A 14974-nucleotide genomic window follows, 5' to 3' on the forward strand; every position below is an offset into this window, starting at 1 on the left:
TCCATGAACTGTCATGGAATATTAGAAAATCTCATACTGTATTCAAAATTTATTTAAAAACAGTAATAAAATTACAATACTGTACTTCCTTTTCATTTCTACCAGCAGAATTCAGCAGAACCTTAAAACTAACAGAACTCTTAAAAATAACTGAACTACATTTACTGACCTTGTAGCACATATCTGTCAAGAAACTGACAAATCAAAAATGTAATCATTAACAATATCTAAAAACTAACAAACAATAAAGGTAATCATTATCTATTAATAGGATAAAAAAAAGTCATCCAAGGAACAATCAAAGAAATAAATCATAACTCAGAATTAACCTATGCATACATAACATAAAATACAATTAAAAACTTGATGTAAAAATTTACTTTTGAAAATAATGCAATCCTTCTCTCATACTGACTTTTTTCCTTTTTACGTATAAAAACAGGACAAAACTGTAACATGAACATGCAATAGTTTTACATCAGTCAAATATGGTACTTGGAAAATATCCCAAGTACATGGGAATGGAAAGTTAACTTTTCATCTAAGAAAATGAAAGTGGCATAAAACATTTCTTAAGCTTAGATTCTTGTAGTGCTTACATATGTTTGAACATATTCATAATTCTTGAGTTCCATGGATATCATGAACACTAAAACATGAATTTTACATGTGCTTAACAAAGTAATGATTACATACATTGTCATACAAGTTAACAAAGTAATGATTACATACAAGTAACACATAAAGAAATATTCAATACACTTCATACACTATCATTTAAAGGAAGGCACATCAGTAACTTCATTCTATAAAGCCCTCTTCAGAAAATCAAGCAAATATATTTTTCCTCAAACTAACCTGCCATTTACTTCACTTACCAAACCCAGTATATATACTTTATAATCAATGTCTATTAGTAAATATAACACCAACTTGCAGGTAGCTTTCAAAACTGTTAGGGCTGATACTATTTGTGCAGATGAGATGGAAGATACTGGTATGATAATAAAGGTCTTAGTCAGGGGAAAAAAAGAGCTACATAAAACTTTTTTTTAGATTGTAAACCTTATACCACGCCAATATATCCAAAAAAATTTTTAACAATGCTAGCCTGCTGAACAGGTATTTGTGATGAAAATCACAAATGTTCGAGGAAAAACTGACATAGAAAACTAATGAGGGAAAATCTTTTACCACCACAAAACAATTAAAATAAGAAAGGTTGTCCATTAATCTGCCATAATTCCTCAGAAAACACCACTGCCATGTTTACAATTGACACAATCCTAAAATACCTACCACTATTGAACAACATTATGGCACTCACATTGTTGAATTTTAAAAAAATACAATTGGATATCAAGAAAGGAAAAATCACTATCATTATCCACCAGTTATAATTCTGGGATGCAGTGTGACAAAAGACTGCACAAAATCTCCACTGTCCAGGTAACCAACTACAACTGTATACTCAAAACATCAATCTTCCTCCACATAATACTATCACAATATTTTTGAGTGCCATCATTTCACTTAATCAAGCTCTCTAGGTAGTCCTTTACATTATCAAAGCCTCTTGCTCTTGCAATGTTGATAAGGATTCCAGTGGCACTTTTACCATTTCTGTTTCTGCATATTGAGCAGTTGCACAACCCACGGCAAGGAGGACACATCCATTTCTGTTTCAAAAGAATAAATTTTAAACATATTAAGAAAAACAGAGTAGCAAAGCCATAATGATTTCAATCATTTAAACATTTAAATATACATGCGGTAAAATAGGCTCCCTAAAAATACATTAGTTGGACACACTGAAATCTTTGAAGATTCTTTCGAACTTCCGGAATTTAGATGCAATGTGGTACTAAAATGGAAAAAAACTAGTAGCTTGGATCTAAAGGAATGCTATATAGGAAATTTTACCATTTAGCATGCTGCACAAGGCATAGTGCAAGTACCCTCAATGGGATGCCAAGGAAGGAAAGATTAAATTACCCTATTCTGAAAGAGAATTGTGTCTGCACTTTCCAAATGGTATGTATGTTGTAATGTGAAGCTCACCGCAATACTCAGGGCAGCCTAATATGAAGTTTGAGTGGGTCAAGAACTATGTATAAATGAACAATACAAGTTACATAATCTTAAATACTACAAAACTTACTGGATCAAGTAGAGCATCTCGGACTTCTTCACCATAGCGATTTTTCAGACAGGGGCCACAAAACATTCCTCGTACACCACAGCATTCTCCAGATCGACATACAGTTTTAGTGTCAATTGTCTTTTGCCTGAAATATTGAGTTAATAATTATTTGGTGTTTAAAGATGCAATGATTTGCAATCTTATAAAACCATAAACACTACTGTACAGTACATTCATAGAGTTCCATAAACAGAAGAAACAGAGCATTTCATTTTTATCTACAGTAAATCAAAAAACTCCAAAGGATCACACACTGGTATTTTTCTTCTTGAAAAATACAATAACCATTAAAATTCTAAGGAAAGAAAACTTTATGGTGCTTTCAGCTGCCTTGCAGTCAAGGCAGAGAGCAATTACTGTCACTGGTACAACCGGTGACTTTTTATCACAAAAAAAAGGAAATGGTAATATATAACCTATAATACAAAATTTAAATTAAATTTTGCTTCATAAATACAAGTCTCTGACTTTACTCACTGCCCAAAAACAAACAGTAAACACATTCTCAAGTTCCTCACTAAGATAAGCATTCACTGCCACTAATGGATACCTCGCAACTTCTTGGGGCTGTTAAATATCCAGATTTCACTCAAATCTCTTTTGTTTGTGCTCAGAGGTTTCTCAATTATTTGCTCTCAGGCACCCTTGCTGCCACAATAAAATACTTCAGATATATTGTACAGCACTTAAAAAACCTACACCTTAAAAGACAACCAGATCACCAAACCAAAATGCATTTTCAGAGCTGATCGAAGAATTAACTCTTCTGAAGAACATGAGTTTATTATTACTTAACAGATAAGTGTTTGATAACATTTTTTAAATTATTGCAGGTTGATAAGAAAATGACCATCTGTTGGATGTAAGCAGCCCACATCCTACAGGTACAACTCAACTGAACTTGAACTTGTGCACCAAGTACATACTGTAACACCAATGAAGTGTTTCAAAAAAATTAATTTCCCCATACTGACCACCAAAACATGAAAGTTTTGCTTACAGAAATTGTTTCTGTAATGCAATCGCCTTGAACATTAAACAGTGGAAAAAATTTAATGTTCTCCCTCAAGTATTAAGTTATTACTCAGCACCAAGTAAAATGTGGTTTATAAAGAGTAGCTTCAAAGAATCAACTTACCTGCACTGATGACATGTAGTACCAATGCTCTGGTTGTATGTTTTCGTTCCACTTCGCTCAGCAATATTTCTGAGATCTTTCTCTGTGACATCCTCTGGCATTACTATATTAACATTAGGATCAAATTGGATGTTCCCCTTCCTCAAGCTGTGATTTCTTGTGCCCTCAAGACTCATTCTCTTAACAGGGGATACTGTGAATGACGAATACAAATTTCTTGAAGCTTCTCTGATCCGCTGAACATCCATATCCTGTAACGTTTTAACGTTTTAGAAAGCATTTAAATCTGGATGATGAAAGGGAATTATCTTCTGCTGAGCTAGTTATCTTCAAGTAGATGAATGAAACTTACTACCGTACATCACTTTCTTACTTAGTTGGATTTCAGGAAGTCATGTTAGGTTGTGTCTGGCTGTATCGGCTACTATGTAACTGCAAATGCTGAGATATCTTCTGAATTTCTGTTTTCAAGTATGGTACTTTACATTATTGGACTGTATGACATTTGATGGCCCACCTCTGGGAGTGGGGAGGCCATTCAGCACCTTTACATTATTGGAGACTGCTAAACAAGTCTGATTCTATGTCCTTTAACAGTTGTCTGTATGCCAACCATAAAAAAGGAAATGTGGTCTCCTTTTTCCTCGTTTACAGTATTTTCATTTTATATGACTGCTATATTTCTGTGAATCACATACCAGGTATGATTTTTATAGCTGTTTGGCAATTCTAGTCAGAAAGGCTAGTCATACACAGTCCAACTTAAATGAGAATTTACCATAATTTTCTTTAATATCAAGTGCATAACTAACCTCAAAATTATCAGTCAAACAAATTATAACCTCCCAAACTTACATCAACATAGCAAGTTACATCATCATCTGAATCTTCCCCTTCACTGTGGTCTTTTGGTGCACGGTTGAGTTTTCCAAAACGAAACTTGAGGAAAATCGGCTGAGCCTCCTGTTCATCATCATCATCCAACTGTTGCCAATCAGATGGTGAACTGGCAACTGATGAACTTACACTACCTCTCCGTGACCTAAGAGAAAAAATAAGAACTCCAGTATAGTATTTAATTTTCTCAACAGATGTACTGTACATGAAATACAGAACTTTTAATATTTTTTCAAAATAAATTTAAATGATTAATGACCATAAAACACATAACACAGTTCAAACAAAACTGCCTTTATCATATTGTGAGGATCCTAAATGTAACTGCAATGACATACCAACAGCTGTAAATCAACACATATGTCATCCTATGCACATTATTTACCAAAGTGCAGTTTATTTCTTTCACTGTGATTATACAGTAAGTTCACAACTGATAAAAACTGTGATATTTGAAGTCACATATAATGACTTGTCATGAATACTGTACCACTTTCATGATAAATTTATTTAAATTTCATTTGTACAGGCATGTGACCAATAGCAATTTCCCACACAAAAGAAAAAACTGAACCCAGCATGCAGTTGCTAACATGGAACACATAAGGGAAAGTCAGATTTTGCCTAAACACCATTCCATTTTCCTGTCAGATGTGCAGACTAAAACAGAATGATAAATGTCAAGACCACAAAGGCAAAATCTTTTGGCATCTTATCAACCTTTTTTCCCTTGAAAGAAAAGCAAATAACAACTACAAGCTGAAAGTGGATCTGAATAAGAAAAGCACTGAATGCAAATTGTCACCAAAGTGTACCTGGATAGAGGTACTAAGAACACTTTTATCTTGAGTGAATGTCATTGCTTTCAAGTTGTGACAGTAAGTACAATGCACACCCCAGTGGACTACTGTAATTAGTTACAGATTTTACCAATGCCACCAGTCCTGTCAGTCCTTAGCAGAAAAAAATACAACTTTGGTTAGCAAGAAAAGACACTTTACTGTACTTAAGTTTACTTAAGTTTTCAGTTTAATATTCTCTTTGCATTTATTGCCACATCTACATAACTTTTATTCAGTCTATGTCCAACCACACTCAAAATTTTGATTCGTCATGAGGCATAAAAATCTGAAGTTTCTTCCATTTAAGAAAAATGTTTACCTTGTTCGAGGTGGAGAGTGATAAGGCTGGAAACGACGAGTTCTCCTTCCACTTCTTGCTGGCCACTGAGTGGGTTCTGACATTCTCTTTGGTTTTAATGCACTGGGTGAAGGTTTTGGAGTTGAAGTAGATGCCTTGAAGTCATTGAAATCTTTCATGAGGGCGTCAATCTGAATTAAGTGCAAAAATAAAGGTAAATACATCATTATAAAAAGCCTGGATGAAGTGATGTCAAGTTATCGAGAAAGAGAGAGAAACAACTAATGACCATTTGCTAGGTACTTAAGTACTGTTATTGCTATTCATAGTGACAAGAGATAAGAGAACTAATTCTACAGTAAAACTGTAAATGCTTACCAATTGCTTTCTGTCCTTAATATTTTTTTCACGGAGCAACTCATAGTCGCTCAGGTCCTTTGCTCGCAACATCATGCAATTATTTATGTCCGGTCTGGAAAGATACAATCATATAGTATAACCTTTAAATCCATGTATATATCTATTAACTGTGCAACTACTGTATTTGAAACAATAATGGTACCTTTTCTGAGTAACACTTTTGATAACACAATCAGTACCATACTATTTTTGTAAAGATGATTCAACTGAACATCTAATGTAAATCTTACAGATGATAATGCTAGAAACTGTACTTTGCTTGTTGTGAAATTTATATGCTGACCATCACTAGCAGATCCAGAAAAATTTCATGGGAGGGTACCAATTTTCATATACATATATATATATATATATATATATATATATATATATATATATATATATATATATATATATATATATATATATATATATATATATATATATATATATATATATATATATATATATATATATATATATATATATATATATATACAGTATAATATATATATATATATATATATATATATATATATATATATATATATATATATATATATATATATATATATATATATATATATATAGCCTATATATATATATATATATATATATATATATATATATATATGTATATATAGATATATATATTATATATTTCTTTAATCGGATTTATTTTTCTTCCCATTTTTATATTTATTTATGTTGTTATTATCTAAATCTTCAATATTATTATCATCATTTTTCATGGGTGGCACATGCCCAGGTGCCCCCCCCCACCCCCCCGAATCTGCTAGTGCTAACCATTCAGTTATCCTGCTAACAAGTACTTAACCTGACTTCACTTCAACTGTTGTTACTCCTACCAATTCTTTCATATTCTTACACAAACCAAGATTCATATTCTAACAAACCAGGTTGAAGATTCCTTCTAACCATTTATTTTTAAAATGTAGAGCTCTTTGGTTTCCTCTATGTTTCAGTCAATCTACTTTTTTTTTTAAGAGATACGCTTGTCAACATTTACACAAGTACAGTACATCAGCATAATACCATACTTGATCCTGATCAGGACACCCATGCCTTTCTTGGCCATTCACTCTTCAGAATTTACTGTCTAAATGCCAACTACTACCACTACTATTCTGTTACAAAAATTTAGCCCCTAACCACCCTCTAAGACTTCTGTCCAAAAATCTAGTCATCACATCAAAGAATCTGCACCCCATCTAATGTGCCATATGGACATTGCAGTACATGTTCAGCATAAAATTTCATTTTTACTCATATTCCATAAATGCTACCCCTCTACAGTACTGTATTTCTACAGCCCAAATAAGAAATTACAGACTGTTAAGAAATGAGGCTGCTCTCTCAGACAGACTAAGGATTCTTAACTCTAGAAACTACTGTATCGTTAACACATATTCACAGCCTGTAAGAGGGACCCTCTTGCAGTGTGCCTTAGCAGACCACAACAGACAGAATTTTGCTTGAAAGTCTTTGAGGGTCCTTTTGGTTCTTAGCCACATGTCTTTCTTTATTTTTCCAACCTATGAATTAAAATTACACAGACCTAACAACTTTCTCCTCAAAACCTTCTAAAGTACATAGACACTCTTGTAGAATCTTTCTCCTCAGCCTTACATTTTTCCCTTGCTACACTCAATCTGACCTACCCAATCCTTGGAGAAACACATTTGTACTCTTCCACATGGCTGTTCAGTTTCTTTGCTTTGCAGTATGAAAACTTCTTATGGGGCTGCAAACACAATTCCTTCAGTAATATTATTTTTGTCTACATGCTGAGTAGCAACAATTCTGTAGTCTAATTTTTTGGCATTCCACAGAAGTAAAAAGTGAATGCTATTGCCCTGACAGGATCCTAGGAGAGCTGTTAATCAGCTCAGTGGTCTGGTAAAACTAAAGTATACTTTAGAGAGGTTACACAACTGAATGCATTTTTACTGCTACCCTAGGTATTCTACATTCATTACTGCAGATAATCAAATTGTTTTCAAGTAGTTTTTCTTTGAACTGTTTATTCCTACTACAAGAGATTTTGAAATAGAAAAAGCTCCTAAGTGAGAGTCTACCGGCTGTGAGATTAGTACCATCACTGATTGTATATTGTTACCATGCATTATTCACTAGAACAATAGAACCCTGATAATAGAATATTATGGGCTATTCATATATTCCACTAATAAACACTATATCTCAGGTGACTATTACAGACAGGCTAACTCATCTCACCTGTGCTGATACCATTTCTTTTTTATGACGAATTTCATAGTTACAAGAAGTCAGCAGTTACAAAAAACTGTACATCTTCCTCAATACAAGCTGAAAACAGTTGTTGAAGCTTTGTAACAAGGTGGCAGTGAGTGGGTGAGTGGAAGGAGTCCCCAGCTAACCTGTCATAAGCCAGCACCTTCATTCTACGGGATTATGATGAAAGGCTCTGGTTTGCATACCCAAAAAATTTAGTATTTGTTTTTGTGGAAATACAAATCATTGCCTTTTATGTAGGAGACACCCCTTAGGTGGAAGGACCAGTGACTATCCTCTTATACAATTTAGCATAAGATGTGACTGATACAGCCTTGAGCCTAAGTGACATGTGACTACTCTCACTCTAGGGAAACTTCTGAGAACCAAGTGTAGCCCTAAAGATAGGGTATTACAGATCAGAAGGCAGCAATTATCTAGGTCAGATGATAGCTTTAACCCTCCCTCCCCCAGTTAAAATGGAGAGAGGGAGTCACACTTTATGAGCCAAAGCTCTAAAAGAAGGTTCCTGATTGTGAAGTCTACTTGCATCATGGCCTGTGCAGCACTTACTTGGCCTGACTGCTGCCTCACAGAGGATGAAAGATTGGTGGGGGAGCGAGAAATACGCATCCACTCAATCTCCAGTTATATGACATCCGATTACCAAAATCAAGATGCCTTTTTGTTCAAGAGGAACTCCTCAGAGATCACACTGGTCCTAAGGATAGATTTCAAGGACTTGTGGATGATGTCCCTATGGTAAAAAGATGTTAAAAGTTTCTCTGAAAGGCTAGGGACAAGTTAACACCCCCAGGCTTCACAAGCTCTCATCCCAACTGGATGACCTCCCTCTTTCCAGGACAAACCGTACATCTGCTTGTTTGCTTCATTAAGTTAGAAAGAAAGGCCTAAAAGGTAAATACTAAAGGGAAACAGGGTTTGCAATGAGTACAAAAAGCATCTTATCTAGCTCCTTAATAATAAAGTCTAAGACAGAGGAAACTGAAAAATTCTCAAATCTCTCTTCATAAACTGACAGGTTCTAAATTTACCCTGAAGTTGACAAATGAGAATGAGATCCCGGATCTTTGAGTGGCAGATGAGATACAAAAGGCAATGCAACTTACAAACATGCTACCACAAAACTAAAGTCTTCCCAAGGGCTCTATGGCACATGACTTGTGCTGTGGAGGACAGGAGTCACATCCCACTCCAGAGATTGAAGCTCCCAAGGTAGACAAGACTGCTCAAAGCTCTTATAAGCATGGACAACTCTGCCAAGAAAGATAAGCCCATCCCCTTCTATCAAAAGACCTTGGTCACAACAGAGCAACAGGCTCCACTGCAGGAACTGAGAGGAGCTTGTCTCAATGAAGGTGGACAAGTAAGTCCACAATCTGCTGAAAAGCAGATATGAACAGAGGCAGGCCACTTATGCACCAGCCTCATCAACCTGCAGAGGAGGAAGGAGACTCCCCCCAACCCCTTGCTTGCTGACTTACAACACCATAGTTGTGCTGTCATTATCAACAAAAATAATTGTCCCTTCAACTGATAAAGGAATCCTTACAGTGCCAAAAGCACTGTGCCCATCTTAAAAACAATGTGCTGGTAAGAATTCCCTCAAGACCACACACCTGAGACAAAAGATCTGCTCAGGTGTGCGACCCAACCCTTCTTTGATGCCTTCAAGAATAGAAGCATCCCCAGTGCAAAGGAATTCAACAGCTTCCACAAAGAGGTTCATATTGTCTGATCATAAGTAAGATCTTCCATCACTGGCCTGTTCACAGAATAGTATTGGGTGATCCAACAGTTGGTTCAAGCACCAGTGAAGCAAAAGCATATGGAACTGCCTGTGAATCATGAGTCTCTCCATGGAAAGTGGGTGACCAAGGATTGCCAAAGCCTAGGTGGTTGTTCCTGTTTGGACAAAAACTGCAGATACCTCAGAGTCTGCTGACACAAATGTCCATGAGACAGGCTCTTGCCATACAAATTAACATACCCTGGTACTACTCTCCTGTTTAGGTAGATCAGACTTCTCACAGTTTATCACAATTCCCAGATCATGTAAATAAGAGATAAGTTGATTCCAATCCCAGAGTAAGTGGGTCTTGTAAGAAACCAGGATCAACTAGTGGTTGCTCAGACTTCTCACAGTTTATCACAATTCCCAGATCATGTAAATAAGAGATAAGTTGATTCCAATCCCAGAGTAAGTGGGTCTTGTAAGAAACCAGGATCAACTAGTGGTTGAGACACCATAACAGCCATATCCCAAGCACACAGGCTGAAACTGATAGTGGCATGAACGACCTGTGGAGCGGTCAACAGTCCAATGAAAAGTACTGTACTCTGAATTGAAAGTGCCCCATTGCAGACATAAGAGATACTTCCCAGAAGCCCAGTGGACAGGTACTTGAAAATATGCAACCTTCAGATCTGTCAAAAGCATGAAGTAGCCTTCTCTGACAGAAACATGGTTAATGAAGTTCCCTTCATGAACAGAGTTCAATGGACAAGCTCATCCAGAGGAAAGAGATCAATGACCAGTCTCTTTCGGCACCAGGAAGATTTGACAATTAAATGCCTGGAAAGCGTAATCTGCAACCTCCTGGGCATCCTTCTAGAGTAGTGCCCTCATCTCAGTTGACAGAGATAGCTGGATAATCCTGGGAAGAAAGGTGGATCAATCTCTGAGAAAGGGAAAGGTGTCAGTCCTTGAGGGGAAGTTTGTAACCATCCTGAAGGGCCCCAACTACCAAAGACTTCGCCCCTAGCCGCTGCTACATTGTCCTATGGCATGACAGTCATCTCTGAACTTGTAACAACAGAAGAGGATGATTGCCGAGTTTGGCATCCTCCTTTCCTCCTGGCTTCCTAGAAAGGGTAGCTCTGTAGAATTATGAATGCCCTAAGATGCAGATGGTGATATGGAGAACAATATAGACTACACTGTGGGGAATACATAAAAGTAAGTTAAAAACATGAGATGGGAGAACAACTGTACAGTATTACAGGGTAGAACAATAGAACAGCTCCGCATAGGGCATTACCTTGGAAATTAACTTTTTCTATAGTATTTTGGTTGCTTATCAACAATTTACCGTTATTTTTTGGCAGTCAACTGTAACTAACCTTAGAACTGATATGTCGTTGTATGCTGGCCATCCTGGAATGCTATCATGCATGCACAGTGTTATAGGGGAACTTTTACAATAAACAACCCAAAAGTAGAGTTTCCTTCACCTGGGAGTCTGGGGGCGGAGCCTCCCGGCTAAGTAACACAGCCTACTAGGCTAGGTTGGGTTAGTATCGTTCCTTTTATAATTGGTTTCCTTAACCAATCCCTTCTTGAACATATGGCTCCCTAAAGACTTGCACATGCGCGGAACCATTCCATAACAACAGCATGACAGTCGTCTTTCTCCCAGCAATTTCCCCCACCCAAAACCCCGCGTTCCCAAAGCGTCCCCAACCATGTTGGATGGATAGCCTTGTTATGAGGTTAATAACTGACTGACAATAAACAACACCTCCTTCATCTGCAACACTTGCCTAAAAGTATATGAAAAATCAATTTCCAAGGAAACAGTCCGTGCGGAGCTGTTCTATAGTTTTACCTATTACAGTAAGCTACTCTAATTGGTTATACGGTATGTATAAGTTTCATGTCACAAATCGAATGGCAATTCCTTACAACTGCTGTTGTTGTTTCAGATTTAGCTGGCCTTGTGCCAGCACGGGCTCTCGCTCCTAGAGCAATTCCTTACAACTGCTGTTGTTGTTTCAGATTTAGCTGGCCTTGTGCCAGCACGGGCTCTCGCTCCTAGAGCAATTCCTTACAACTGCTGTTGTTGTTTCAGATTTAGCTGGCCTTGTGCCAGCATGGGCTCTCGCTCCTAGAGCTTCCCGTAAATTAAAACTACTCCATTGCATAAGTCAAGTTTTCCATTTGCAGTATACAAAACAAGTACACTTGATCTGATTAATCAAGAAAACCCATACAAAATATTATAGCTTATTTCTTATAATTTACCAGCTTCCCCAGCCAATAGTAAACTACCCAACTAACGCTACTGGAGACCAACCAACAAAGCGTAATTTATCTTCGTTCCTTATATAATAATGGCTCTCATAACAACCAAAAGACAACGTACAACGATGAAGTTGACTTAAATTTACATGTAATTGGACGTAAACTTACAATATCACCAAAAACACAGGATGATAATCATCCAACTCACCAAATAACACTACACAATCTACACGTACTACGGTTAGTTTTCCCGAATTCCCGCTCTTTCAGGCTGGGTCTTTTCAGCGGGGCTTTACCTATACAACAGCACCTCAGTTTCATTTGTCGATCTATTTGTCTTTTTTTCAAAGTATGTTATTCTATTTTTCTTCTAAACTTTGTGTTAAGTAAATACAATTCTGCAGATTGCTTCACTTTTGCCCTCTAAATATATTCACAGCAAAATATTAGAAAATTAAATTCCCGTTTTCTACACTTTCACAAATGTATCATTTAGTACTTCCATCTGTAACCTGTTTATATTTTTTATTATATATTTTAATCTTGTAATATATAAAATCACTCACAAAAATGTATTTTGTAAATAAAGACAAAATCCATGAAGGAAAGATAAACACAGGAGTGCTGCGAGGCCTTTCCACTGGCGTCCTTTTCTTAGCAGACTGAAGTAAGTTTACAAAGAAAGCTCATATAAATGACAGTTGGGGGTTACAAAGGAAAAAATATGTACCTGGAATCCAACACAGTTGAAGAATTAGTAGAACTGCCAAAACAGGGTTAAGCATTTAAGAGGTTTTACAAAGGATTAGGATCAAGTGTTCAGAAACAGGAACAGGACAATTAAAAGATTATACAAGGAGGTGACTGACCACCAAAAAATGTTGGTACAACAAAATAGTTTTCTTTTTTTTTAAACAATAACAAATTTTGTAAGACGGACATTTTTACAAATAAGAAATTATATTAAACATACGAATACATAGAAAATATATATAAGGTAACTAATTTGTAATTAAGTCAGTGATTTTATCTTTTAGGTCATTCTTACACATTTTTCTAATACAGGGGTCCAAATAATACTTGCCAGGGCTATGGTTAAAATTACAGTTGGAAGTAAGCTGTATAATAGTAGACTCCAAAAGATTTCTTGAAGAGAAATCTTTTGATCTGGCAATCACTGAACTTTCAGTCCAATTTATTCTGTGAGAGTTTTCACCCAAATGAATGAATATAGCATTGGATGTTTGTCCAGTTTTGACTGAATACTTATGTTGCTGCGGAACCAGGCTTCTCATGCACGATCTCCGTGCCTTCTAATAGTTCTTCCCATGTAGGTTTACAATCGTGGACGTCCACGTAATGTTGGAATATTGCCCCTTGGTTGCAATGGGCTTGCCATTGCCTGCAAAGTGGTAGAGGTGCAACCTGTGTAACAATTGCAGTCAATTAGTAATTTAGTACTGAAGATGCCGCCGATAGCCGAGGAAACAGTCTGTCGACTGTAAGTAAATGGAAAGAAACGTGAAATTTTTTTCCTTATTCCTGAGAAGCTTTCCTGAAGAGAAAAAGTAAGTATATATATATATATATATATATATATATATATATATATATATATATATATATATATATATATATATATATATATATATATATATATATATATATATATATATATATGCAACAGAAGAATTCCGTGGAAAGCAGAGTCGAATAAGGAATAGGTAGACCAGTATTTTGAGTAAACATTTTTTACTGCGACTAATTTCGAGGCTGTAAAACACCCCATCATCAGGCATCTAAAAAATGAATAAATACAGTTTTTAAAAAACACTCACTAAAATAGAAATAAAATAAAACACATTAGAACTAATTACCGAGAGTTAAAATTGAACAGTTTCGTTTAATCTGTAAAAGCAACAGTCAGGCAAGTACAAAGATAGTTACATAAGATAGACACGGAATTAAAAACAAAGCAACTTAACTGACCGTTCATTATTACAGAGTGATCATTTTTCTCTCAAGGTATATAACGTCTTAACTGTGGTAATCTCCACATAACTAGACGGACTGGCTAATATAGATAAAGAATCTATACTCAGAGGATGGTCTGATGGGAATGCTCACGAATGGCACTAAATGCTTGTTTGTTAAATGGCCTGTTTGCTCTAATTGATCGACCTAAGCGGTCAAAGGCACGAACCCGAAACTGTCTTTTTGATTTTCCAATGTAAGTTGCATTACAACAACTACATGGGTACTTATAGACTACAGATGACTGTAGTTCTTTCGGCGCCGTCTTTGAACTTGAAAAATGTTTGCATTAAATTTTTAGGCCTGAATATGACTCTGAGACTGATTTGAGGGTAAAATTCCAGTAGTAATTTAGATGATCTGTTTCGCAAGTAAAAACTGCTTTTACTCATGTAAGGCAAAGAAAGATAAATATTAACTTTGTTTACTGTCACTTTTGGAGGACGTGGACTTATTAGTTTTTGAAGTTGTTTACCCATGTACGTGTCAATGAATTTAGCATCGAATCCATTATAAAAAAGAATATCCTTGATACGAGAAAATTCAAGATGTAAGCTTGTTTCAAATATTTTAACTTACATTTTGAATTTTGTTGTATCAAGGATGCCCATATAACATCGGATCGTAAGCACCCAGATTATCCATCGTGGTCTCTAGGCCTCGTCGTACGTAAGCACACTGCAACCTCGACAGCTACTCGTGGCTGATACGTATGATGTATTTTTACAGAGAGTGGCGTATATTACGCTCAATTATATGATATATACCCATTTGATAGAAATTTGTCTCATTCAGTTCTAACACATTTCTTCGTTGTTTACTCATCCACTTGGTCTTAATGAAA

The 14974-nt window shown here is 36.0% G+C and overlaps 2 protein-coding genes across 7 annotated transcripts in view; one reads left to right on the forward strand and one right to left on the reverse strand.

The window, feature by feature from the left end:
• Nucleotides 1-14974, forward strand: part of LOC136832754 (trafficking protein particle complex subunit 13) — a 180299-nt gene that overhangs the window by 73506 nt on the left and 91819 nt on the right. The gene's annotated exons all lie outside the window — the stretch shown is intronic.
• Nucleotides 37-12784, reverse strand: LOC136832752 (cell division cycle-associated protein 7-like). Of its 6 annotated transcripts, none has more exons than XM_067094270.1 (7): nt 12663-12784; nt 5757-5850; nt 5400-5569; nt 4197-4383; nt 3342-3592; nt 2162-2288; nt 37-1679 (listed from the first exon to the last, which is right to left on the reverse strand). In XM_067094270.1, exons 2-7 carry the CDS (start codon nt 5829-5831, stop codon nt 1530-1532), a joined length of 960 nt encoding a protein of 319 aa, XP_066950371.1. In that variant the 5' UTR covers nt 5832-5850; nt 12663-12784; the 3' UTR covers nt 37-1529. The 6 variants fall into 6 exon arrangements, with proteins under 6 accessions (XP_066950371.1, XP_066950369.1, XP_066950375.1 ...); XM_067094268.1 differs by lacking the exon at nt 12663-12784 and adding an exon at nt 12305-12434; XM_067094274.1 differs by lacking the exon at nt 12663-12784 and adding an exon at nt 12333-12360.

The sequence above is a fragment of the Macrobrachium rosenbergii genome, chromosome 50, assembly GCF_040412425.1.
Source record: "Macrobrachium rosenbergii isolate ZJJX-2024 chromosome 50, ASM4041242v1, whole genome shotgun sequence".
Taxonomy (NCBI): Eukaryota; Metazoa; Arthropoda; class Malacostraca; order Decapoda; family Palaemonidae; genus Macrobrachium; species Macrobrachium rosenbergii.

What these genes read in the sequence shown, in the direction of transcription:
- LOC136832752 (XM_067094270.1), bottom strand. Translation starts at nt 5,831, where the DNA reads ATGATGTTGCGAGCAAAGGACCTGAGCGACTATGAGTTGCTCCGTGAA. An exon ending in TTAAGGACAGAAAGCAATTG is followed by an intron (nt 5,570 to 5,756) that starts GTAAGCATTTAC and finishes CACTTAATTCAG; the next exon opens with ATTGACGCCCTCATGAAAGA. An exon ending in CACTCTCCACCTCGAACAAG is followed by an intron (nt 4,384 to 5,399) that starts GTAAACATTTTT and finishes TTTTTCTCTTAG; the next exon opens with GTCACGGAGAGGTAGTGTAA.